Source organism: Hippichthys cyanospilos, chromosome 8 (genome assembly GCF_059441005.1).
Source record: "Hippichthys cyanospilos isolate Australia breed blue-spotted pipefish chromosome 8, RoL_Hcya_1.0, whole genome shotgun sequence".
NCBI classification, from domain to species: Eukaryota; Metazoa; Chordata; class Actinopteri; order Syngnathiformes; family Syngnathidae; genus Hippichthys; species Hippichthys cyanospilos.
Window position 1 is genome coordinate 380,768 of NC_142376.1, and position 23,875 is coordinate 404,642.

The following is a 23,875-nucleotide window of genomic DNA, read 5'->3' on the forward strand; positions in this document are numbered from 1 at the left end:
GCCCTTGAACATTTTGAGTGGTTGAAAGTAAAAATGTGTATTTTTTTGGTGATGTACTGAGCTTTTCAAAAGCAGCCCAGCTTGAGTGATAATAAGGCCACAGGTTGGTGAAAGATCCACTGAAAAAGTGAAAAATGTGTAAAAAAAAAAAAAAAAAAATGGCGACGTTTAAAAAGGATGGAAAGCCCCCGGGACTCGTTCATGTAATTGGATCACGTTGGTTTCATCGCATCGTATATCGCCCGCCTCAATCCAAGAAAATAGAATGGGGCTAACTACACTCAAGCAAAATGATGCATCTATTGCGCATGTGTGTGCTAAATCTTTATTTTTCGTTTGAGTCGCTTTGCGTTATAAGGTGGCGGGTAGCTCTGCGCTACCGGAAACGCTTTACTTTGAAAACCGGAGGAAAGCCGGAAGCGCGACGCCGCGTTTTTTCTGCTAACTTTGCGTCCGTAGTTCGCTCACTCACCGTGACGTCACGCGGGCTGCCGCGGGACTCCAGCGCGTTCGCGTCCGCTCGATTCCGCGCGCGCGCGCGCTTCCTGCGATTTGCGAGCGTGCGCGCGGACGCGGAAGGTAAGCGCGTTCACGGTCGGTTCACTTTTTTTTTTTTTTTTTTGCCCTGCGATCAATCGCTCGATCGATTGACGTGCGCCGGCTAGCTTTCATAGCTAGCCAGTTAGCCGGCTAGCGTTTGCGGCTGGAGCACAGATTGACCTGTTACGCGCGCGTGACGTCATTGAAACGAGTTCTCAACATTTGGAATGGCGTCACTTGTATGTGACGCGCCCGCTCTCCCGTTGGCTGACAGTCCGTCGTTTTTTTTGGTTTGGTTTTGTTTTTTAATAAAAAAAAACATCCACTTTTATTTTGAATAAAATTTGCGCGCGCGCGCGCGCAGGCACACGCGCAAATTGTTACTTAATCAGTTACTCATACGGGAATCTGAACCTCAACGCATAAAAATGCTCCATCAGCTTTTATTTTCTTCGTGAGTGCATGTGCTCTACCTATGTAGGAATCGAATGCCTTTTCTTTGGGTTTTAGAGCCAGCATGTTTTCCTTTGTGGATCAATTGGATCAATAACAGGCGTCTCCCATCGTGCTATTTCTTTGGCATTGAGTCTACTGTTTCAATAAATCTATGAATAAGCTATTTATGAGGAAAGCCTTTTTTAAATGCGGAGACTCAATGGCCCATTCTATGAAAGTTGTGTCAGAAAAGGCGCTTTGTCAATCTTGCAGTCATGCAGCAAAGGTTGCGCTCGGGCGGGTCGGCCTCGCCGCCGCGCCGCGGCCCAGACGCCCGCGCCGAGCGCCCGCAGCGGTGCGCCGGCTTCGGCATCGCCGGCTTCGGCATCGCCGGGAAGCCCCCGGCCGGCCGGGGGCCGCCGCGGGACGCCCCCCGGCGCTCGCTCAGCGACGGCGGGGACCCCGCCCGCTCCCTCGTCTCCAGGAGGAGGACCCGGAGCGCGGGCCCGCCGGACGAGGAGGACGGGGCGTTCCGTCCGGGCCGGGGTCGGGACGGCGGGTCGGACCGGGACGGCGGCCCGCACCGGGACGGCGGCCCGCACCGGGACGGCGAGCCGGCGGGTGAGGCCACGTCTCCTTCTTGGCTCGTCTCGGACAGCGCGTTTTGCTCCACGCCGTCCTAATCTCCTTTCCCGACGCTGCGGCAAAAAAGACACGCGTCATGGACTCCTTTCCAAATACCGGCCGCCCCAAACATCCTTTTTGGGGGACGTCTGAGTAGCCCGGCCGGTACGGCTCGGGACAGCGTTTCAAACTGCCGCTGATGATTCGGCTCGGCTTTTTACCTCAACCTCGGGACGAAAAGCTTTGGACGTCCCCGGCCGATTCAGTGACGCCGACGCGGAACGCCCTTCCCATTAACGGCGCTCTTTTGCCATCGTAAACTCGGTAAAAACTCTGGCCCGCTTACGCTCAAACCGGCGACGAAAAGGAAAAACGGCGGCGCTCGCAACGTGGCGAATCCGAACGGATCGCCGCAAATTATCGCCACTTACGGAAGACTTTTGCAAAAGATTCTTTTGTTACGCTCTTGCTCTCGACGGGCGCTAGTCCCAAGGTTTTAAAAGAGGAGAATTGGACGGGGAGCGAGCCGGATAGCAGATAGCGGAGGGTTATTTGGCTCATGGAAGGGCCCCCCCGCCTTTGCAGGCGGCGGTCGGGGGACGGGCGACGGGCTCCGGCGCCGGCTGGCGCGCGTCCGGACGGAGCTGGCGCAGGCCGACACGCGGCTGCTGTGCGAGCGGGCGCACTCGCGGCGCCTGTCCCGCCAGAGGCAGGAAGCGGCGGAGAAGGAGCGCTCGCTGAGCCGGCAGGTGGACGCGGCGGCGGCGGTGATCGCCGGCCTCAAGGAGCGGATCGACGCCTCGGAAAACGAGCTGGAGCGACGCCAAAGGTTCCGAGCGCGCCGGCGTCTGCGTCGGGGGCGTCCCGACCTTTGCCGTCCGCGCTTTGACCCCCGGGGCCGGCCCGAATCCCGACCCGTGTTTCCGATGGCGGCCGTCCCGCCCGAGTGCTTGCAAACGCGCGCGATTTTTCGCCGGCCGGGGGTTAAAGGTCGCTCTCGGCAAATTGCGGCAAACGGCCGCCGTTCGGACTCCCCCGCCGCGCGTTTTTACATCGCCGTGACGAAGAAGGGCCTCAGGCAGGTGCTGAGCATCCAGAGCTTTCTGGAGACGGCGGCGCGGCGGGAGACCAGCGGCAAAGTCCGGATCCGCCTCTTCATCGAGAACCTGCTGAGGCGCATCGCGCTGGCCGAGGGCCTCCTGGAGGACTACCAGGTGCCGGCGCCGGCGCCCCCGCGCCCGTCCCGGTCTCACCCGCGCGCGCGCGTCCTCTCTCCTCAGCGGCGGCGGGCGCCGACCCCGGAGGGCGGCGCGGGCGCCCAGACGTCGGCGCGCCTCTGCCGCTGTCCCCGCAGGTGGGCGGGCCGGCGCCCGGACGGCCCCGGGCCCCGCACGGCCAGCCAGGAGCGCCTGGCGCGCTCCTCGCGCCTCTTCTGCCGCCCCGAGCACCGGGACGACATGTGGAAGCTCCAGCGCCGGCGCTCGGCCGGCCACGAGGCCTGACGCCGCCGTTCGCTCGCGGTTACGAGACGCGCCGGGCCCGTTTCCTACTCGCCGTCCGAAAAGAAGGCGATTTGTTTCCAGACAAATCGACTCTGGACAAGTGACTATTTTACCCGATCGCCGTTTACGAAATGGTGTTTACCATGACGGCCGCGTACATGTCAAAGGATGTTTCTCGGCGCGAAGGCGATCGTATTTTTGTCGTGATGAAATATTAGTAGCGATAGGACCGGACGTGGATTGCGCCGTCCTAAATGTTAGCGAATTTGCCGTTTTCCCCCTTTTCCACATTTATGAGTTTAGTTTCCGAACGGCGCTTGCCGAACGGTTTTGTACTCGTCGTTGCCGCCCGTTTTCTTCCTTTTCCAGATCGGTGAGTTTAGCTTCCGAGTCGAATTTGTTCGAATTTGTTCTGTCACGACGCAGTCGCTGAACGGTTTTGCGTTCGTCAGCGCCGCCTGTTTGCCACGGCGTTATATTTGCGCCGCAATTACGAGCGCGCGGAAAAAAAAATCGAGCGGAGAAAATCAAACTGAGCGAGCGAAAACAGATTTTGAGCGCAAGAAAAAAAACTATTGAGAGCGTAGTGATAAGAGTTTGAGCGCGCGCCGATGGAGTTTGAACGCAGAAAAAGAAATCGCTGGCTCCAAATTGCTTTTTGCTCGGGCGGGATAGCCCTCTCTCGCTCAACATCTCGCTCTCGCTCGCGATACTCCTCTCTCCCTCGCTCAACATCGCGTCTGCTCAACATCTCGCTCTCGCCGTCCTCTGCGCTCGCTCGGTTCTGCTCACGCGTTACGTTTGTGCCACAAAACAGCCAATCAGAGCTTGTAAAAGCACATTGATTGACAGCTCGCTATCCAATTGCTTGTTGTCTTCACCCGGAAGGAGCAAACGAGAGTGCGTCACATCGACTTGGGCGGGAGGAGGCGGGTTTATATGATTAAAGTACAAAAACTAACAAGGTATTTCTGTCAAATGATACAATACAGTCATAATAATAATATTAAAGTAATTCTCCAGCCCAAGTCCGTGTTGACGTACTCTCGTTTGCCCTTTCCGGGTGAACACGGGGCAAACGAGGTGTGCGTCAACGGATAGCGTACAAGCAATCTCATTGGATACTAAGCTGTCAATCAAAGTGCTTTTACAAGCTCTGATTGGCCGGTTTTGCGGCACAAACGTAACGCGTGAGCGGAACCGAGCGAGCGCAGAGGACGGCGAGAGCGAGATGTTGAGCAAACGCGATGGAGGGAGGAGTATCGCGAGCGAGAGCGAGATGTTGAGCGCGAGAAGGCTATTGCGAGCGAGCGAAAAGGAATTTTGAGCGAGAAAGTTCATTTCAGTAACTTTTTCTGCGCTCAAAATCTGTTTTCGCTCGCTCAGTTTGATTTTCATCGCTCATTTTTTTCCCCGCGCGCTCGTAATTGTGGCACAAATATTATGCCGGCTTTGAACAAAAAAAGGGAGAGACACCAAGGTTCCTCGTACCGATGTTTTACTGACTGCACTTGTTTGCAACAGTTCACGCCGTAGAACTGACACGTACAAAAGAGATGTCAGCTACGGACAACATAATATGTATTTCAACATAAACCAAACTCACACATAGCACTTTGGGCCGCTAAAGATAGACAAAGCTGGAAACGCTTTCCGTCTTCAATGGATATACGCGTGCCGTCGCGTCTGACTTGATGACAGCAGCGTGAAGGGTTTTCCCGGAAGGCCCTTTCGCAACCCTAAATAAACTCTGCTAGCTGACGGATTGAAAATCATCCATAAATTAACACTATTGCTCCGGTGGACTTAGAAATAATATGGAGCCATTTCAACCGAAGTACAAACTATAGAAATCGAACAGAACCAAATTAGGTGATGTTTCAATACAACATTGCCCTCTTCCGGCGAATGCACGGAAACGCCACAAATATAACGCCATCGTTTGCGACGCTTCCAAGTGACGGCGTCCACCTTGCTCTCCCAATTTTGTCCGCTGGAGGGCGAACTAATCATTTGGCCGTTGCTGAGCGTCGGGAAGGAAACCGAAACGCTGACGAGCCGCTGCTCCGCCTTTCAACATCGTCAAGGAATAATAAAAAAAGTAGTCATGTCAAAAGCTTTTTTCATGGGTTTTTTTTTTCAAACGATCCATAGTAAGGCTTTTTTTTTTCGCAAAACGCCCACGTATATTAGGGACATCTAAATATATTTCTTTTTGTCGGCCTTTTGGCCCATTTAAGCCTATGGTAGGGTTTTTTCCCCAAAAACCTATAGCAAGGCTTCTTTTCATGTGTATATATATATATATATATATATATATATATATATATATATATATATATATATATATATAAGGTTATTTTTAATGTGCATAAAACAATCATGCATAGTAAGGTTTTTTTTGAGGTGCAAAAAAACGACCGTAAAGGTTTTAAAACGACCGTGTATAGTAAGGCCTTTTTGGGTGATAAAAAAAACACTTTTGTATAGTAAGGCTATTTTTAATGTGCATAAACAATCATGCATAGTAAGGCTTTTTTTCGAAAAAAAAAAAAACAAAAACATAGGAAAACGTTCAAAAAACGACCATGTATCGTAAGGCTTTTTTTTCATGTTCAAAAACCGACCATGTCCAGTGCGGCTTTTTTTCCTCACAAAACAAAACATGTACCGTAGTTCTCATTTCTCAGGAAAGACGCAAGGCCGGACAGGCATCAAAAATAGGAGGCGACGCCAGCGTGCGCTTTGTCATTTGTTCTAGAAGCTTTATTGGTGGATAATGTTTACATGTCACAAGGCATTCCACAAACTTTTTTTCTGGTCACAATTTGAAACAAATGCTGGAAGGTCCACATCGAATAGGGCGTTTCTCGTCCCGGACTCGATCTGGCCTAGGACGCAAATTACGCGGCGGGCGGATCAACGCGGCGCGCGAACGCCCGCCCGCCCGCCCTTCTTCCGTCGCTACGCGGCCAGCATGACACCAACGTTTTCTACAAAGATGAGCCTAGTGAGTTACAAGCCGCGAAATGACGACCATGGAAATGATGAGGACGTCGGCAAACGCTCCGAGCCCCGCCCACTAAACAAACATCCTCCGACCGCCGATGGGGGGGGGGGGGGGGAGAAGCCGGCTGGAGGGAGGGGAGAAAAAAACTAAACCTGTCTATCTACTGCACTCTCTGGCACTTTCTTACAATTCTTTTTTTTTCGTATGTATTTATTTTTAAATAAACAAGAGGTGGCACAAAGCAACAACCTTTTTCTGTCTTCTTCCGGAAAAGCCCAACAGTTGACAAGCGAAAAAAAAAAGGTAAAGCGGGAAGGGCGACACAACTTAGCCCGACCCACACGGACACAAAGCCCCGCCCTTTTGTGGCCGGCCTCCTCCCCGCACGTTCCCGCCTCTCCTTGCGGTCACTCGGCTTTACGTTTCATCCCGGGAACTTTGGCCTGGATCCTGGAAGACAAAAACAGTCGTGGCGACCGACGATCGCGTCGAAAGCCTCGGCGACAGAAGCCGAGAAGCGGTCGTGGGCGTGCGAGACGGCGACGCGTCGTGCGCGAAGACGGGCCGGCGCGCCCGTGCCTTTGGAGCCGGTCAGTTGCGCGCGCCCTTCAACTTTTCATCTTGACGTTTCGTCCGCACCTTGCCACTTCAGCGACCACGCGGGAAGCGTGACCCCAAATTCAACTTAGCAAAACAAATCAATTTCGCTCCTGTTGTAAACGATTCGAAAGTAAAAAACGTACAAATTAAAGGTCCTAAAAAGCTCTCACCAACACGGCAGCACCATCTCCTGGTCAACTGTTAATATTTTCTTGACATATTTTCATTATGACGACCAAATGCCATTTTAATATGTACATATTTTGATTATGACGACCAAATGTCATTTTAATATGTATTTGTTACCGTTCCGATGAATTTTAGGAGCGTTTTTGGGCGCCACTACCTAGGCAACGCGCGGGTCGCAAAACGACTTGGGGAACAACCCAATTTCCTGCGAGTGCATTCGAGTTGCTTGTGCAGAAAACTCCTCCAAATCGCACAAGGAAGCGCGGCGCGACTGGATGGGCGCCCGCCGCCCGCTTTCGGAGCTTCGCCCGCCGCCCGCTTTCGGAGCTTCGCCCGCCTTACTTGGCCACGACGTCTTTGATGTGGTTGTTGACCAGCGCCAGGTAGCGATCAATCTGGGCCTGCGAGGAGACGAGCTTGAGACGGAGGCGGGGAGGGGCGGGGCGGGGCGGGCGGGGCGTCCTACCTGGTGCTTCTCGTAGACGACGGGGCAGCTGAAGGCTCCGATGAGGGCTAAAGGCAAAAAGGGGACTTTTAACCGGGCGAGGGGGGCGGCGGCGCCGCGCGCGGGCTCACCCAGGATGAGCAGCGTGAGTCCGTTGAAGAGCGCGCCCACGTAGGTCAGGATCCACATGAGCGCGGCGAACTGCAAAGGCAGAGCGGGACCCATCTTAGGCTCGGGCGCCGGCGGCCCCGAAAGCGCTTTGGGCGGGCGGGCGCACCTTGATGGAGTCCACCAGGTCCTCCACCAGGAAGAGGCGGCGGAGCTCGGCCACCGTCTTGTTGATTTTCTCCAGGAGGACGTCGCTGTACTTGTGCGCCGCGTCCTGGGGCAGCGCCACCTCGCGCTCCAGGTACTGCCTGCGCCCGCCCACGCACGCGCATTGAGGCGCGGGAGCGGAGCCCGGCAGGGCCGCTCCCCCGCCCCTTTTCAGCTCCTCTCCCCCCGGCGCGCCAGATTCAAACCGGGAGCTCGTTGGCTTGAAAACGCATCAAACGTTTGAACGGGCGCGTCGGGGGAGAGACGACGGCGGGCGGGCGGGCGGGCGGGCGGCCCTCCGAAACCCGGCCGCGCACCAAGTAAGAAAGGGGCTCGGGGTCGACGGCGTTTTCTAATCCCAAACGTCCCGAGCGCTAACGGGATATATCGGCGAGGTTTGGAGGCGGCGGACTGACTTGAAGGGGTGGCCCTCGTCCGACTTGCGGACGGCCTGCAGGACGCCCTTGTAGATGCGGAAGCAGACGGTGACGGAGAGCAGCGCCAGGCCCACGTAGGAGCAGACGCTGACGATGCTGCAGGCCGTCAGCGAGAGCAGCAGCAGCAGCGCCGCGCCGAAGGCCGCGCCCGTGGTCTTGGCGTCGCGCCAGTACAGCAGATCCAGCACTGGGGACCCCCACAACACAAGGCAGGCGCGTCGGCGCGAGGACTGGCTTCCGTTTCGCTTTCCAATCCATCAAAAGACGGCGCGCCGCGACGCTCGCCGAAAAGAAGCGACAACGAGCAAACGGGCGCCTCTGTGAAAGGTGGTGATTGTTGGCAATGGCAATGAAAAGTGGGAATCGGACCGGTTGGTAGGTGTGGAAAACTCCGGTCTCGACGTCACCGCCAACAGCCGACGTCACCGCCAACAGCCGACGTCACCGCGGGACGTTCGAAACACTTCGGAGCCCGCACGTCATGGAAGGGTTTCTTTTTTGGATTTGGACCGTGAGACGAAGGGACGAGCGATCGGCGGCCGCCGAAGTGACGAGGCGAGACGAAAAGAGGCGGGACCGCGCTCCAAATGCGGCCGCTTGGCTACATATGGTCTCAGGCGGGCTCGCGCCCGCCGGAGCTCGGCCTAAAAATAGAATCGGGTCCGCGTCGGCCGCCGATCCCCTCGGTGCGCCGCTGCCGCCGGTCGATCGGCCGCCGAGGTCGGCCGCGACCTCCGCGGAGGAGCCCCCCGCTCGGAGGTCGCGGCGGACGCCGAGCGAGCGAGCGGAGAGGAGAGGCGGTCCGCCGGCCGGCCGGCCAGCGTTCGGACAACCAAGCCCCCTCCGCCGGCCGGAAAACCGCCTCGCCGTCCCTTCCGCTCACCCTCCCCCGGGCCTCGCGAAGCAGCCGCCGCAACAAAAACAAACAAAAAAAAGACGCAGGGCAAATAAGAAAGTAAACAGGCGACGCCTGGACTGACCCCGCTCGGCGTCCATGTTGAAGCTCGGCGGAAACACGCAGCTGCGGCCCCGGGGCGAGGCTCCGCCCACTGAAGCCGCCTTGGCGTCCGCGCATGCGCACCACTCGAACCGACACCCGCAACCGGAAAAAGGGCGTCGCGATCTTTCCAACGTCTCCAGTACGTGCGATTGAGGTTATGTTGTAGAGTTTTTGGGTTTTTTAGGATTACTATACTTCACATCCAAAAGGACCATTCTAAAGTATGTGCAGGGACAAAACAAAGGGAAGATTCTTTTTCACTCACGCGGGAGTCAACGCCTGATAAAAAACGAAAAAAAAAAGAAAGAAAAGCAGCCACAGAATAGAAGGCATTAAAATGAGAAGGGAGGCAATATGTCAGTCGAGGTCGTCGTTCGAGCTATGCCATGTATCAAAGGCTCTTTGTTCAAAACAAAGAATCAAATGTTATACTATACTTATTTTTTGAAATGATCATTTAGAAATAATTTTCCACCAAAAACATTACAATCAATTATCCAAATTCAAAACAAAATACAAAATAATGTGTCAACGTCAAACAGGTTCATTTCAACGACAGTTTTAACTTTAGAAATGCCTAATGCATATATTTATAGTTACTCAATTATTAAATATTTAAAAAAGACATTTCGATGATTTACATCATGCCGAGGTGCTCTCATTTTAAATGTATTGATAAAATCAGTCAAGTATATCTTCATTATAATCGGAAGATATTTAAATATTCAAAACATATGCATGAAAACATGCAAATCAATAACCTAGTTCTTTACTGACTAAATGAGTTGAATTTTGAATGATTGATGGATCTAAGTGCGCAATATATGCATATGTGAGGAGCGGCTTGTTTTATTCGCGAGGGGATCGCGTCAAAGTCGCGACGTCTCCGGCGGAGTCAATTCCGAGCGCGCCGGAACGGTATTCCGTCCGACCCGTTTATTCATTCCGCTCTTTCGGCATATGGACACGATCGTAAAGTCGGCGGAACACGGATAGTAACCCTAACTCAAACTGCGTCACGGGGAACATCCCAAGCGTCAACACGCGCCCTATGCGGCTGACGGACCCATCTGCTTTGAATGGAGGAAAAAAAAAATGGAATTTGAAGTTACTTTGGCCTTGATTTTAGAGGCCAAAGTGCGTCTTGCATTTGGCAAAGGACGGTATTTTCCAGACAAACTGGTCAGAGTCTCGAGTGGGTCGGCGTCACGGAGTCCCCGCCGGCAGTCAATGAGCTGTGGGCAAAGATCGCCTGGCTACCTCCCGCCTGCCGTCCACCTTTGGACGCGCCGGACAAAGTTCCTCGGCTCCGTGTCGCAACGCTGAGCGCCAAGCGGACGGGAAACTCGCACAAGCGCAAAAGCGTGCAAAAAGTGCAGAGCAAGCGCCCTCTTGAGAGTATGGCAGAGACAGACTGTTGTGAGAGTTAGCGTGAGAGAAAAGACAAAAAGCGGCTTTTGCAAAAGAAGGCATTTCAGGCAGACGCTGACTATACAACGCTCGCCGTGACCCGGCGCAGCGAACGCGGAGAAAAGACAAGTACCCCTTTTCCTTTACGAAGCTAAGCCAGGCCTCCCGCAGAATTCTTTTCAAAGCATCATCGCCACAAAACCAGTGAGAAGACACTCAAACCCGCGACGGACACCGCAGCGGCAAATCCGACAAAACGGCTGGGAATTTGGCCGAAAGAGGCGCGCCCAGCGTCATTTTGACCGCTGAAAAGAAAGGCGGTAGACTCGAGGCGACATGGCAAGCGATATGCGGCCCTACCCCGCCGCCTCCACGCAGCCTGGCTCGCGTCCGCGCGTGCCGTCTCCATGCCGGACGATCACTGCCGCGTATTCGACCGCCGAGCCGGCGGGGAGCAAGAGGTGGGGCGGACCGGGGGGCGGGGGGAACGCCGCAGAGGCCGAACGAGCAGTCAGCCGAGCGTCGGGCGGCGGCACTCTGACGCGGCCGGCCGGCCCCTCCTTTTGCGAGAGAGAGCCTCGCCATTCGCGTTCGCGCGGCCGCCTCCGTCAACGCCTTCAAAGGAGTCTGGGCGCGGGCCACTCCAGACCCGGAGGGTCGGTATCCTTTCTGACCTTTTAGCAGCTTCCTAGCAAGCTCCACGGGAGCTCGAAAATGAGAGCCATCCTTCCAATGCCGGAAAACACGCAGACGCAAGTCAGGGTTTGGCTTTCCAGCTAGGAAAGTGCATCTCTGCATCCCGTCATTAAGTCGGCCGAGATAAACTCCGGCTAACCTCAAAGGCGACCCAATGTAACGCGGGCGAAGCCCACCCCCCAAAAAAGTCCCTTCCCACTATTTTCTCTAATTCCCTGACTGATTCGAGGACAGTCATCACGAGCGCAGCGGTACTTCTACTTAGGAAATGCGTTTGTTCTCCAAGTCATTTCAGAACGTGAATCTTTTAGGAGTAGAGCTGTTTTTTCATGTGAATAGCCTCTGCTTTTCCAAGCCCACCAAACCCTTGAAATGAATAGTCTTAATTTATGAACGCAAACCGGTGACAAATACATATTAGAATTACATTTGTGCATAATAATCAAATGATATGTCAAGACACTTCATACTTTTAAAGCCTTAATCGTTGCAATTGACAATATGAATGCAGTTCACTTGTTTGCTTTGAGATGGTGCTGGAGTGCTGGTATGAGGGGGGGGGGGGGGGGGGGAGAGAGAGAGAGAGAGAGAGAGAGAGAGAGAGAGAGAGAGAGAGAGAGAGAGAGAGAGAGAGACGCCTTTTTGTGGCGTTTCATTTGTCGCTTTTTATTTGCCATTTCCAGTGATCATGGAATCATTTAAGAGTCCAAAGAAGCAATAGTATTTATTTTTGGATTGTTTTGAGCGTGTACATTTACTTAAGTTTAGTATGGGGTCTTGCAAAGTGCTTCCCGTGCCATGTCATTGCGAACGACGTGCTAACAAGGCCAACACAAGACGCGGCAGCCTAAAGCCGACTCACGTTTGTGTTTTAATGTGAACATGTACAACGTTAGCCGTTTTTGATGTTTGTAAGTTCTACGGTGTAAATTGTTGCAGATGAAACGAGTCAAGACGATACAGTGGACGAGCACGTGCAAAAACCTATCGTCTCGTTTGTGAGGAATACGAATGAACGATCGAGCGAAGTGTGGGAAATCCGGTCGTCGTGACGGGTTGCGATAAGGTGTTCTATTCCGGCCATGTCGGCGCGAGCGCGCGCCGGTGTCTCGTGGCGTACGCTAACAACGCGGCCTTTTGTATTTTACGCTTTTGGTAAGAAGAGGCGTTTGTAGGTAGAAGTACCATTGCGCAGCTCGTGTTGCAGTAAGAGGGTAGGGCCACTTGAGGGCAGCAGTCTCCTTGGAAAGCAAGCAGGACCGTCAACTTTCAAAACCGTCGTTGCAAAAGCTCATGTACTACAAGCCGATTGGACAGCAGCTCAGGGTTACACAAAAGCGCAAAGTCCGCCTCGACGCAGTCCGTGACGTTCCACCTTTATCTTCATCTGGTTCGCCCTGCAACCGGACGCCATCTAAACATTTCCAGTACGCGGCTTATCCAGTCACTTTGCATGCAAAAAAGCGCAACCGCATGATGGGAGTCGACTCGAAAAGAAAATCTTTGCTGACGCTTCAGTTCCAACTGAAACCTTGGCAGTGTCTGCCAGCGTCGCAATGCGGGGAGGAAGGCGCGGCTTCCATTAGCACGGGATCCCGCCCGCGCAAAACGCATCTCCAACAAAACATCCGAAAAGACTCGCCCGAGTCCTCCAGAGAACCATGAGTCACCGCTTTGGCAATTTACGCTCGCTTGCGGCAACGCCAAGATACAAACTCCTCCGGAGTCCTGCCACGACTTGCCGAGCGGACGCCACCGATGCGGGGCGAGGCCCGCGGACGACTACGGGGGATTGTCTTGGCGACGTCTCAACCTCCGACCTATTTCGACCAAAATCTTTGCCAGAGAACGAGTCTGCTTCAGTTAGTCCGGTCCTGGAGAGCCGGTATCCCGCATGTTTTCCAAGCTTCTGGTTCAAACCATTAGCGGTGTTTTCAAGCTCCCGCGGAACTCGATGAGCTAATCATTTGAAACGGGCCGTTTGGGGAGAGGAACCTGGAAAACGCGCGAGGATTCCGGCCCACCGGGACAATAAGTAATAAAGTCAGTCGGCGCAAACAAAGTCAGGAAGGGCGAGGCGAACTATGACCTGGAAACACATCTCCTCATTTGAAAAAAAAAAACAAAAAAAACCTACACATTGCAATAGTACTACTATGGTGAACTATGACCTGAAACACATCTCTTTTGAAAAATAAAACAAAACCACACAACAATATAACTGCACTGTATATTTACGAAATTGCAATAATTATGTCATATAGTATTATGACGATTGATTTTTGCATTATGGCTAAGCCAATAATCAAAGACCTAAAAAGTTTTGCTGACGCTACACGTCGACTGCTGTCGCCACCCGGTGGTTTCGGGGCGTCTACGCAAAAAGTTGCCGATGCAAAAATGGGGAGAAAGGCGTGACGAAGCGGGGGCTTTTTAATATGTCCAAAATGGACAAGGTTTCCAATTTTGAATGGCAGTGAATGTGGCCGACATGGGCTAAATTTGACACCTAAAGGGAGTGGCTCTCCACCTCCGGTTTGAAGGCATTAGATGGGACGCCATCTTGAAAGTCACCACGTTTCGACAATCTATGCAATACTTTATTGCCTCCTAGTGCTTTTTTTTATGTTTTTGCTTTGCTATCACGCACCCAAAACATAAAAACGCTCGAGTTGACTCCAAATTTCCCCCAGGGTTCAAAAAACGGATTTTGACGCATTTAGGGCCGATAGCGCCGCTCGGCAGCAAACCGTTTGGGAATCGCGCGCAAGAAGCCTTTTGAAATGAAATCTCGAGCAAATGCGCTTCTGCGTTTGTTGGCTTATTTTTGAGAACGCATTGATGCCCGTTGGGTGTGAATTGAGAGGAGGCGCGCTCGCTATCTTTCGCGCCACATCTGCGGCCGAGCGACTGTCGCCTTTGTGATTAGCGCGGCGCACCAACGGAGCCATTCAGTTTGTTTGGCTGCGGCACAAAAAAAGCATTCGACTCAGCGCGGTTAAGAAATGAGTGCGGGTTAAACCAAGAAAGGGAATGCAAAAAGTGGCGGGGGCATGGAGGTGGTCACGATGGGGCGGGAAAAAAAAAAAAAAAAAAAAAAAGGCTTCCGGCGGGTTGGGAGAAAACAAGGGAGAAGAACAAAAGAGCGAGAATGGGAGTTATGTCGATGAAGATGGAGAGGCCGAGGAAAACGGAACGGGGGCGGGGGGGGAGGATGGTCCGTGGCCAAAGTCGTTCGTTTACCTGCGGGAAGGTCCACGCCGGGCATCTCCAAGAGTCGGCCGCTCCCCGCGCTCTCGGGCGCCGCGGCGGGACGGACGGGCGGCGTCTGGGCCGGCGGCTCGGGGCTGACTTTTTCCAGCTCGGCTTTGCCCTTCTGGGGGGAGGACGGGCTCAGGAGGCGCTGCGAGCTCTCCCCCGGAGAGAGGACGGAAGCCGCCCCTTTCCGCTCAAAGCTGGAATCCTCATCCTCGGGGAGCTCCGGGGCCTTGGGGGGCGCCAACTTGGAAGTATCGAGAGCCTCGAGAAATTCGTCGATGGCTCCCTTGGGCGGCCTCTCGATGAACTCAAATTCCTCGGAGGACACCTCGTGCTCGGAGACCTCCTCGGGCTCCTCCGGCTCGGGCTCCTCCGGCTCGGGCCCCGCCTCGGCGTGGCTCTTCTCCACCCGGAAGCCGGCCGGGTTCTTGGCCACGGCCTCCAGGACCGGAGACAGAGAGTCTGCGGTGTGCGACTCCGAATCCGAATCCTCGGCGGGGGGTTTCTTGCTGGTTTCCGGGTCCGGAGGCTGGAAATCCTCCGCCGCCTTGGGAGAAACGCGAGCGGAGAACCAATCCTTCTGCTCCATCTTGACGGGCTCCTCTACCTTCGCCCGCGCCGGGCTACTTTCCTCGGCCTCTTTGAGCAGATCAAACGCGCCGAAGCTTTTCACATCCTCGCCTTTCGCTTTGTCGGACACTTTCACTTCCATCTCGTCCGCCATCTCCTTGAGCAGAGACACTTTGGCATCCAGCGCAAAGGGGTTGTTGGCTGACAGGTTGATCGGGGGGTTGGGGGACTCCATCATCCGACGTTCCAGGATGGGGCTCTGCTCCTCCGCACTTCCCTCGGAGGAGCCGGAGTCCAGTTTGTCGGGGTTGAGGGGGGAAGATTTGAGGATATCTGGAAGCGACGGCGGCAAGGCGGTCTCCTCTTCGTCCTCCTCCTCCTCCTCCTCTTCGTCTTCCTCCTCCTCAAGACCAGACGAGAAGCGAGCGACCGGCCGCAGCGGGGAATCCGCGGCCTTCGCGCTCGTCTCCGACGTTTCGCCCTCGTCTAACGACGACGGCGGGCTACCCCGGACTCCTTCGGATTGTCTGTAGCGGACGAGATCCGGGGTGGGGCTTTCCGGCAGTTTGGTGGCCCCGCGCCCGAAGCCGCTGTCCGCCGGCGGGGAGAAGCCCTCAAAAGGGCGGTTACTCCCCTTCGCCTCGTACGCCGAGTCGTCGTCCTCGTCCGAAGGGTCGCCGGGCGGCTCCGGCCCGTACCCGGCGGAGCCCGCCTCCTTGGAAAAGGAATCCATCGAGACCTCGGCGTCGTCTCGCGACGCTAGGGACGGTGAATCCCGGTGCTCTGTTGGGTTAGAGGAGGCAACGTGAGACTCCGCGAGCGACCGGGGCTTCGCGGGGGAGGGCTCTAAACTAGGATGCTTTTCCTCAGGCGAGAAGGACACTCCGCTGTCTTCGCACGGATTGGGAGGCCCCGTGTCTTTACCCAGGCTCAGGTAAGGGCCGCTCGACCGATCTCCTTCACCCTTGTCCCGCCCGCGGCCGGGTCCGGCGGCGTCCCCTTCGTTGCCCCGGGCCGTTTCCCCGAAGCCGACGGCCCGAGCGGAAAAGGGGTCCCGGGATACGAGGGATCCCGGGGGCCGGGGCCGGTTGGGGCTCTCTGTTAGCGAGAGCTCTTCCAGGGAATCGGGGGAGTGGAGAGGGGAGAGAGGGGAGATGGGAGCAGGGGAATCACCCTTCTGCCCAAGGTCTTGAGTAGAAAGGGAGAACGCAATACGGCACATATCAAAAGACAAAGTCCACCCCGCACAGCGCCCGCCAAACCCGGGCCCGAGCCGCACCGAAAGACTCGTCCGAGCTCGGGGCCGGACGAGCGCCGCCGAAAGCTCGACTGCGGCGGGCCGGCGTGCGCCCTCGCGCCAACTTAAAAGAACTTCAAAGATTGACCGGTGGGGACGCGGAGCAAACGACCGATGAGAATTCCTACCGCGGTAGCGAGCCATGTTTTTGGGGGGGGGACGGGCCGCCGCGGTCGAGACTTTCCGGCATTCGTCCGCTGTCCGTCTACGTGCCGAGGTGAGACACGGGCGTCGGACAGTATTTGTCCCGGGTCTGGCGCCGCTGGTTGTGTAATGATTCTTCTCAAAGTCCCAGGGATGTCAATTGCCGGTTCAAACGTCTCGGATTTGAGACCGTTGAAGAGAATCATTACTGGCTAGAGACTACGCGTCGAGCTTGTCTGCAAAATGTTAGCGGTCGCGACAAGGCAAGGCGGCGCAGTGAAGGAAGTGCTCACGCGTGCTGCGGGACTTGGCGTACTTGTGGCATGCGGTAAGTAAGCTTACTTTTGCTCCCGCTCAAGCTGAGCGACGGAAATACGCAACGACATCACGGCGGAGACGGAGACAAAGGTGGGGGGGGGACAAAGCGAGCGGAGCAACTTGCCTGTAGGGAATTGCATCAGAGGCCGAGGCTGAGCTTTACAAGGAGAAGAAGGAACATCTGCGGAAGAAAGGACAGAAAAGCGGCAGAGGGCGAAAATCAGTCGGCTGGTCGGGGCGGGTTGCGATCGCTCTCCGTCACGTCGGCTTGAGTCACAACGCTCCCTGACTCACCGCCGCCTCGGGCCGCCGCCTCGGGCCGCCCCCGAAAATCCAAAGCCGAGTCGCGACTCATCATCTGCGCGCGCGGGAAGAGAGCAAAGAGACCATTCCCGCAAGCGAAACCGCCTCAGCCTGAAGTACCTTCGTGCGGGATTTGGAACATAAAAGCAGGAAGGGGGAAAGGCCAGCAAGGAAAAGGCCCCCGTCCACCAGGGCGACGCCCGTAAAACAATCAAGGCGCCGTCGGACGACTTTGATCAAATCGAGCGCGACGACGCCAATCGGCCACGCGCCTTACGGCTTGCGGACGGATCGCAGACGATCGGCGGCTTCCGACGGCGGCCCGGTGACCTCCGGGGTCTACGTTTGGCTTCGGGCCACGGGGACGGCCCGGGATTGAACCGGGGACGGCGACATTTAGCTCTTGACAAGTGCCGCCGTGCCAAAAATGTTCCGACGGAAAAACGCCAACTCGTCCACGCGCTGCCCCCGCTTTTGTACGCTTAAAATCAATGGGGCTTGAAAATGGTGAAAAAAACTCCGCTTATTTTAGGTCGCCTGAAAATTCAAAAGGTCTCGAAGCGTACCTCGAAGCGTAACTCGAAGCGTAACGCAGTCCACTTGTCTCCACTACAAACTACGATGATGATAAAGGTCAAATAAAATTGTGAATTTTGTAATAAAATTTCCATAGTTCACACACACACACACACACACACACACACACACCAAAAGTGAAATGTATCGGTTTTGTAACTGAAATACTCTTTTTTATGAACGACTAGCTTCATGATTGATAAATTTATAAACCCAACGTATAGGGAATTACGATACAATTAAAATGACTTTTGATAGAAAAATGTAGTAGGAATTCCATCTTCCAAAAAGTTGAAGTGTTTAATAATTGTCTGATCTAGAAATCGCAAAGTGAACTTTATCATGTATTTCTTGGAAAGACGTCGCGGTCTCCAGCGTAAAGTCCGGCGACTCGGCGCATTGAGAGGAAGCGTTAAGGAGCTAAAGGTCGGACCCGCTCGCATTTGGCCGCCCGTCAGCCGCTGCGCCTTGTCGGCACGGAAACCAAAACGCCGCCGAGCTCTCGTCTGCGACCGGGGCGCCCAGACCGCAAACGGTGCGCTAATCCGGCTCCCGTGGATGTAGGTGACCCAAAACCGCTATGTGGGTCAATGGGACCGGCCGGCCTTTCCCGGCGCCTGGCCAGAAAGCGCCGGGGTTTCGTCGGATCGGACTCCAGACGCTTAAGGGCCCCTGGCCGGGCCGGAACCGCTTCGCCGAATGCCATTGGTTTCCATTGTGGCTTACGCAAACAGCTTTTAATGGCACCGGCCCATTTTACACTGTCCATCAAAGAACTGTTTGAATTTCTCAAAGAATTGCTGACAATTAACTCATTCGATCCCAGGGACGAGATTAGACCGGGAGATGTGAGAAACTGCAGGTTCTTGTCCGCTCTCCTCGTGAGAAAGAGTCACTTGCCTTCCTTCTGGTTTGTTATTTATTAAATGTTCTACGTCGCATGAACCTGACAAAGGGATTGAACTTGGTCTTTGATCCGAATTAAAAATGATGTCATCTTTGCTGGGTTTTGTGTGAAAATCAAGAAACGCTCTTATAAATGTCCTCATCAAGAAAAATATTTCTTAAATTTCGCATGGGAGGCGGTTCATATGTTATTGGGAGGGTGTTTGCGTATTTGAAACGAGGGGTGGCCTCAATATTCTACCTACACTGCAACAGCTGCATTATTATTGCAAAATTTCTGGGCTTCCTTGCTCCGGTCTAGATAACGCAACGGTAGCCCTCACGCAGAGCAGCAAAAGCATCATAAAAAGATCAACAGTGGCCTAGAAAAGGAAAGGACGCCGGGCTAAGCCTAGCGGCGTCTTTGTTCCGAGCGTCTGCGGCCCGGTCCATCAGGCGGCCCCGCCCTGGCTCCCCGCCTGGCTCTCCCCCGCCCTGACTCCCTGCCGGCAGGCCGGCCGGCGTCTTGCGCGCCCGCAGGCCCGTTTGCCTGCAATCTGCTTCATCTCCATGTACAGACTGAGCCGTCCATCCCGCCCCAGGATTATGCAAGCTGCCACTAATCGCAACCTGGCCCCTCTTGCTAACTCGCATCGTTCTGGTTGTCGGTTCAAGGGGGGGGCGAGCTGTGGAGGGAGCGCAACAAGGCCAGGTTGCGGCCGCGAGCAATGAGGGCAAAAAGACACACACAAAAAACAACAACTAAAAAAAAAAAAAAAAACGACGCTCGGCCGATTCCTTTGTGGTGACTAAAGGAATCGCCGGGCCTTCCGCGACGGCCAAGCACACCACGACGTGACGCCGCACGCGTCAAGGGAAAAACAACATTTGGATGCACAAACGGCAAGGAGCTCCTTGGGAAAGGGAGTGGCGGCCAAGCGCCGGCCGAGCGCCGGCCAAGCGCCTCATCCGTCATCGCGCTGGCGTTTCTTTATTGTCCGCTAAAGGGAGCGGGCTGCAGCTAGCGCAATCGGAGCCGCTTCCGCGAGCCGGACCGGCCGGGGGGGCGATCGGGCCGCATCGCGCGCCATCGGTCCCGGTACCGAGTCTCGCTCGACGCCGCGAGGCAACGACTTGTTCTCGCCGTCGAGCCTGGCCGCTTAGCCGCGCGGCTAGCAGGCTAACGAGCCGCATCGCCCAAAGCGATCCGATCGTTTCGCTTAGGGAACGTCTGGTGCGGCCCAACGTCGCGCCTTTTTTCTTCTTCCATCCCCCTGCCCGAAGATAGCCGACGCGCGAGCGGGGACGACGATCGAACGAAATTAGGGCGAAAGCGCATCAAAGTCCGGGGCGATACTCACGCGCTGCCGGAGCCGGTGCTCGCTGCGTGTCGACTGCCTGTTCGCGGGATGGCGCTGCTGGCTGGGCTGGGATTGTTGGCTCGGCGGCGGCGGCGGCGGCGACGGGGACTGGGAGGGCGTCGCTCTCCGGACGAACCTGTGGCTCCGACGCCTCGCCCTCGGGAGAAGCTGACGCTGCGTGGGGGAGGATGGACGCGCCGGTGGAGTCTGGCAAGACCACCTCCTCCTCCCCCTCCTCCTCCTCTTCTTCGCTCCTGCTCACTTGCGGCACCGGTTCCGGGTCCGGCTCTTCCTCGCGGGGTTCGGCGAACCCGCGCGGCTCCTCATCTTCAGCCGTGTGCCGCTGCAGGGCGTCCTGGGCCCCGCCGACCAAGTCCACGATATCGTCCAGGTCGAAGAGGTCCTGCTTGGGCCGCTCGCCGGCGTAGAGGTCGACTTCGGGTTCGAGCTCGAGCTCGAGCTCGGGTTCGGGCTCGGCCTGGTAGTGGTGGAACTGGTCGCTGAAGAGAGCCGAGCCGGACGACACTTGCTGCTCCTCGTCGTCTGCCATCTTCCTTTGTCCAACTACGGCAAAGAAGAACAAAGTTTGTTCAAACGGCGCTCGCCTGGACACCCAAAGTTCACTTTGGACGCGCCGAGAACCGCTGGGACGAACCGGAAGCTCACGCCGCTCAGTCGTTCCCTGGACCCGACAAACTTTGGACCGGTGCGGTGCGGCGCTGCGCGCGAGACTTGTCGAACCCGAGTCTGGACTGCTAGCGACGGGGACTGCTCGTCCCGACCAATCGGGAGTCCGACTCTGCCTTACTGACGCGCGGCTCGACCAATGGCGTCTGCGCACGGCCGGCCGCGCCCATCGCTTGGTAAACGGAGAAGTTGGAGCTGGTCAAGTGTTACGCAACGACAAGTTGGGCGGGCGGGCGGGCGTGCGGGCCGGCCGGCCGGAACGCTTGGTCGCTCCTCCCGCAACAAGGCGAAGAGGACGTGGCAGCTTCCCTTCGAACAAAGGAAACGCGCCTGCTACGTACTAGTTTTTAACCCGTTCAGTGCCAGGGACGTATTTTCACGTTTTAAGTGCAGGCATTCAATCCCGGATACTTCATGGAAATGTACTTTAATGTATTTAAGTACCGATCTAATACTTAGTATCTGGGATTTAATGCGCGGACTGGCCGGATTCAACCGAGCCCGGCTGCAAGCACCGAGGGGAAAAAAACAGCGATCGACGGCCCCGGGATATGATCACGAAACACTTTCCTATCATTTCAAGCTCTGTGTGGTAATATTAAAGTACAAAAATATCGCAAGACTGCCGTCATGTGTTTCGTAACGCAAAAAAAGCGCACGGGCGGTCGAGGCTTTGTAACTTCCGCTTGCAACCCGGTCTAAAGTTAGCTCCTTCCTGACGTACAAGCGTCTTCCTTCCAACTGTTGAGTTACGTCACGTCAACGTACTTGACACTTTTTAGCCGCTTCATAGCCGGATCTCAAGCTAGCCACCCAGCTAAAAAGTACAAAGGCCAACGGATCCATCCACGTACTTAATAAGGCGACTCAAATAGCACCAAAAAAAAAATCCAATTTAATAATGAACAATTTCAAAGATTAATGTGTCGAACGTTAGCAAATAGAAAATTATGAGTGCCGCCTAATGATGCAACAATAATACTTGTACAATACATGCAAAGTAAATGACTGTGAATTTCAGATAAGCTGCTACTTTTTTTGAACCCTGCAGCTTATAGGCCAGTGCAGTGATTTTTTATAAACCAGCCACTTTGCACAGGTTACAGGTGAGTCTAAAACTGAAAAAACTCAACAATTTGAGAAAGACTGCAGTCAACAAAGGGACACAGAAAAAGACACTATCCGAGTATGTCCCGATTATGAGTTTGAACTGCTATTTTACTCGCCACCGGGAGGCATTCTTCAATCGTAGACGCCGCCGGGCATGTTACTGTTGTGTTGCGGCAGTATTCTAGACGTTATCCGCTGTTACAACCTACGGCTTATATTACAGTGAAAAATTGATTTTCCGTTCAATTTTTGTTGTTTCAGTTTCGAATTCGGCGGGGCTTAGTGCAAAATTTACGATAATACAAATACGTTTCTAGACGCTGCGCAAAGCGTTTTGCGCGATTATCAAATCTCGCGCTGGATTTGCCTGCCTTCTGGAAAGAAATGAGCAGATTTTGGAATTTAAAGTTCCACGTCATCTATTTATAGCGCGGGAGCACGTATGGCTGAAAGCACATACGACCGCTCGGAATAGCAGCAGACGCGTTGTGGGAGGAACGTCTTCGGGTTTCCTCTGCGTGTGCCCTTCTGTTCAAAAGCGATTCCATTTTGTGGATCCGCGACAAGGATGGAAAGCCGACCCTTAAAACCTTAGGGCTCAAATTTCAAGTGGCCCCATCGATCAGTTGACTTTTTCTCCAGTCGGTGCCGATATGAGCTCGCTCCGAGAAAAAAAAAAAAGATGGTTGGTCGGTGGCGCCTTTGCCAGAAGCCGCATTTGCGTCCGTGTGTGTTTGCGCCACAGTTGTTGCGGGCTGACACACAAAGTTAAGTTTAGTCCGGCGGGATGGAGTCGGGCGATGACGGCAGCTGCTCGGATAGCGCCGGTCGCCCAGCAACGCTTCGCGCTATTTACTTAACACCAACTCACGTGTTTGCCATCCAGGTGACACAGAAAAAGAAAAAAACATAGCAGGATAGCGCAGCATTTTGTAGCTAACGATCACAATGAGTGACTAACAGCTGGGCATTTGGCAGCCAGTAAAAGCGCTATCTTTTTTCCTGTGGCCTAGCATTAAACGGAGCAACATAGCTAACCTTCTGTACTTCGCATGGCATTTATCAGAGTAGCAAAACTTTTAGTGCAAATCACTTCCGCGGCACACAGAGAAGTCTTTGTCATCACCGCAGTGTGGCAAACCCAACACACTTCATTCCCCGGAAGATTCGCAACGAGTTTAGACGCGACCACCCTCCACCGCTACGGAAATCAAACGCACGCTGACAAGCTCAAAGCATCGAAGCGGATGATTGATTTCTTTGCTGGAAGTGTATAAAACAAACACAAACGTGTAAAAAAAAAAAAACTGGCACAAAGGTGATATTAATGCTGACTCACAATGACTTGACTCACTGGTAGTTTATCGATTAGAACGTCCGTGCAGCAGCAGTATGACAAAGCACATTTAAGTGATGTCATTGTGCTTTTTTTTTTTTTTTTTTTTTACCCATTTCTAACACGACTTTTTGTTCTTCGTCACACATTCAAAACGTTGCCAACATTATGTTGAGCGCTAACTGTCTGTATTGACGAAATGTCAGCAAATGCTACATTCAATTCTTTGGCCTGTTAACTGTTAAATGCTAACAACTACCTGCTTTCACGTGCTAACTTCTGGCAAATGTCAAATACTGCACAAATGAAGTCGCCTGTGGCCGTTAGTCAGTCCAGCGTCAACATTGATAGTACACTATTTGAAATTGTACACACGTACCGAGTGATGACAATAGTCCGACAGGGCGTTTAATGATCCCGTGTGTGTGTGAATTTTGGCGCCACCTGCTGGTCTTTTGGCATTCACTCCTCAAATTACACTCGGCCTTTGTTCTTTTAACGGCAAAAAACGTGTAATTGCCATTATACACATACATTTGAAGGCACACACACGCGCGGCGTTTTCTCACAAGGGTCGTCGTTCTCGTCTTGAAAATGAGCAGTCATCATGTATTTGTAGACGTCGTATTTCTGCCGAAACTTGGCGTGGCGACATGAAAAAAGACTGTGCTGTCAGCCTTTCCGTTCTTAACTTTATAACGTGCTTGCCCGTCTCAAAAATAATTATACTGGAAAATTCATCCAGGATTCAACAAAGAAATACATAATCTACGTACAAACGTACAAGAAAAAAAAAGGGGAAAAAAAACCTAGGTATTTTTGATCAG

At 54.1% G+C, this 23,875-nt stretch overlaps 2 protein-coding genes across 5 annotated transcripts; one reads left to right on the forward strand and one right to left on the reverse strand.

Moving 5' to 3' along the window:
- Nucleotides 1-397: 397 nt before the first annotated feature.
- Nucleotides 398-3,864, forward strand: znf365 (zinc finger protein 365). The gene is made up of 5 exons (XM_088421687.1): nucleotides 398-579; nucleotides 1,249-1,596; nucleotides 2,185-2,428; nucleotides 2,678-2,813; nucleotides 2,880-3,864. The coding sequence occupies exons 2-5, from the start codon at nucleotides 1,251-1,253 to the stop codon at nucleotides 3,099-3,101; spliced, it is 948 nt and encodes a 315-aa protein (XP_088277813.1). The 5' UTR covers nucleotides 398-579; nucleotides 1,249-1,250; the 3' UTR covers nucleotides 3,102-3,864.
- Nucleotides 3,865-5,840: 1,976 nt separating this feature from the next.
- LOC148419722 (uncharacterized) lies at nucleotides 5,841-23,863 on the reverse strand. Of its 4 annotated transcripts, none has more exons than XM_088420737.1 (10): nucleotides 23,618-23,863; nucleotides 19,916-20,479; nucleotides 16,915-16,971; nucleotides 14,447-16,219; nucleotides 8,077-8,284; nucleotides 7,623-7,761; nucleotides 7,477-7,546; nucleotides 7,367-7,413; nucleotides 7,243-7,301; nucleotides 5,841-6,561 (listed from the first exon to the last, which is right to left on the reverse strand). In XM_088420737.1, the coding sequence occupies exons 1-10, from the start codon at nucleotides 23,655-23,657 to the stop codon at nucleotides 6,519-6,521; spliced, it is 3,000 nt and encodes a 999-aa protein (XP_088276863.1). In that variant the 5' UTR covers nucleotides 23,658-23,863; the 3' UTR covers nucleotides 5,841-6,518. The 4 variants fall into 4 exon arrangements, with proteins under 4 accessions (XP_088276863.1, XP_088276865.1, XP_088276864.1 ...); XM_088420739.1 differs by having other exon boundaries at nucleotides 14,447-15,814; nucleotides 23,618-23,860; XM_088420738.1 differs by lacking the exon at nucleotides 23,618-23,863 and adding an exon at nucleotides 20,571-20,913.
- Nucleotides 23,864-23,875: the final 12 nt, after the last annotated feature.

Excerpts from the sequence above, each read along its gene's own strand:
- znf365 (XM_088421687.1), top strand. The coding sequence starts at position 1,251 with ATGCAGCAAAGGTTGCGCTCGGGCGGGTCGGCCTCGCCGCCGCGCCGC. Across the intron at positions 2,429-2,677 it reads GAGCTGGAGCGACGCCAAAG|GCAGGTGCTGAGCATCCAGA; the intron begins GTTCCGAGCGCG and ends GAAGGGCCTCAG. Across the intron at positions 2,814-2,879 it reads GCCTCCTGGAGGACTACCAG|CGGCGGCGGGCGCCGACCCC; the intron begins GTGCCGGCGCCG and ends CTCTCTCCTCAG.
- LOC148419722 (XM_088420737.1), bottom strand. The coding sequence starts at position 23,657 with ATGATGACTGCTCATTTTCAAGACGAGAACGACGACCCTT. Across the intron at positions 16,220-16,914 it reads TCTGATGCAATTCCCTACAG|ACCTTGGGCAGAAGGGTGAT; the intron begins GCAAGTTGCTCC and ends TTTCTACTCAAG. Across the intron at positions 6,562-7,242 it reads ATCAAAGACGTCGTGGCCAA|GATCCAGGCCAAAGTTCCCG; the intron begins GTAAGGCGGGCG and ends TTTGTCTTCCAG.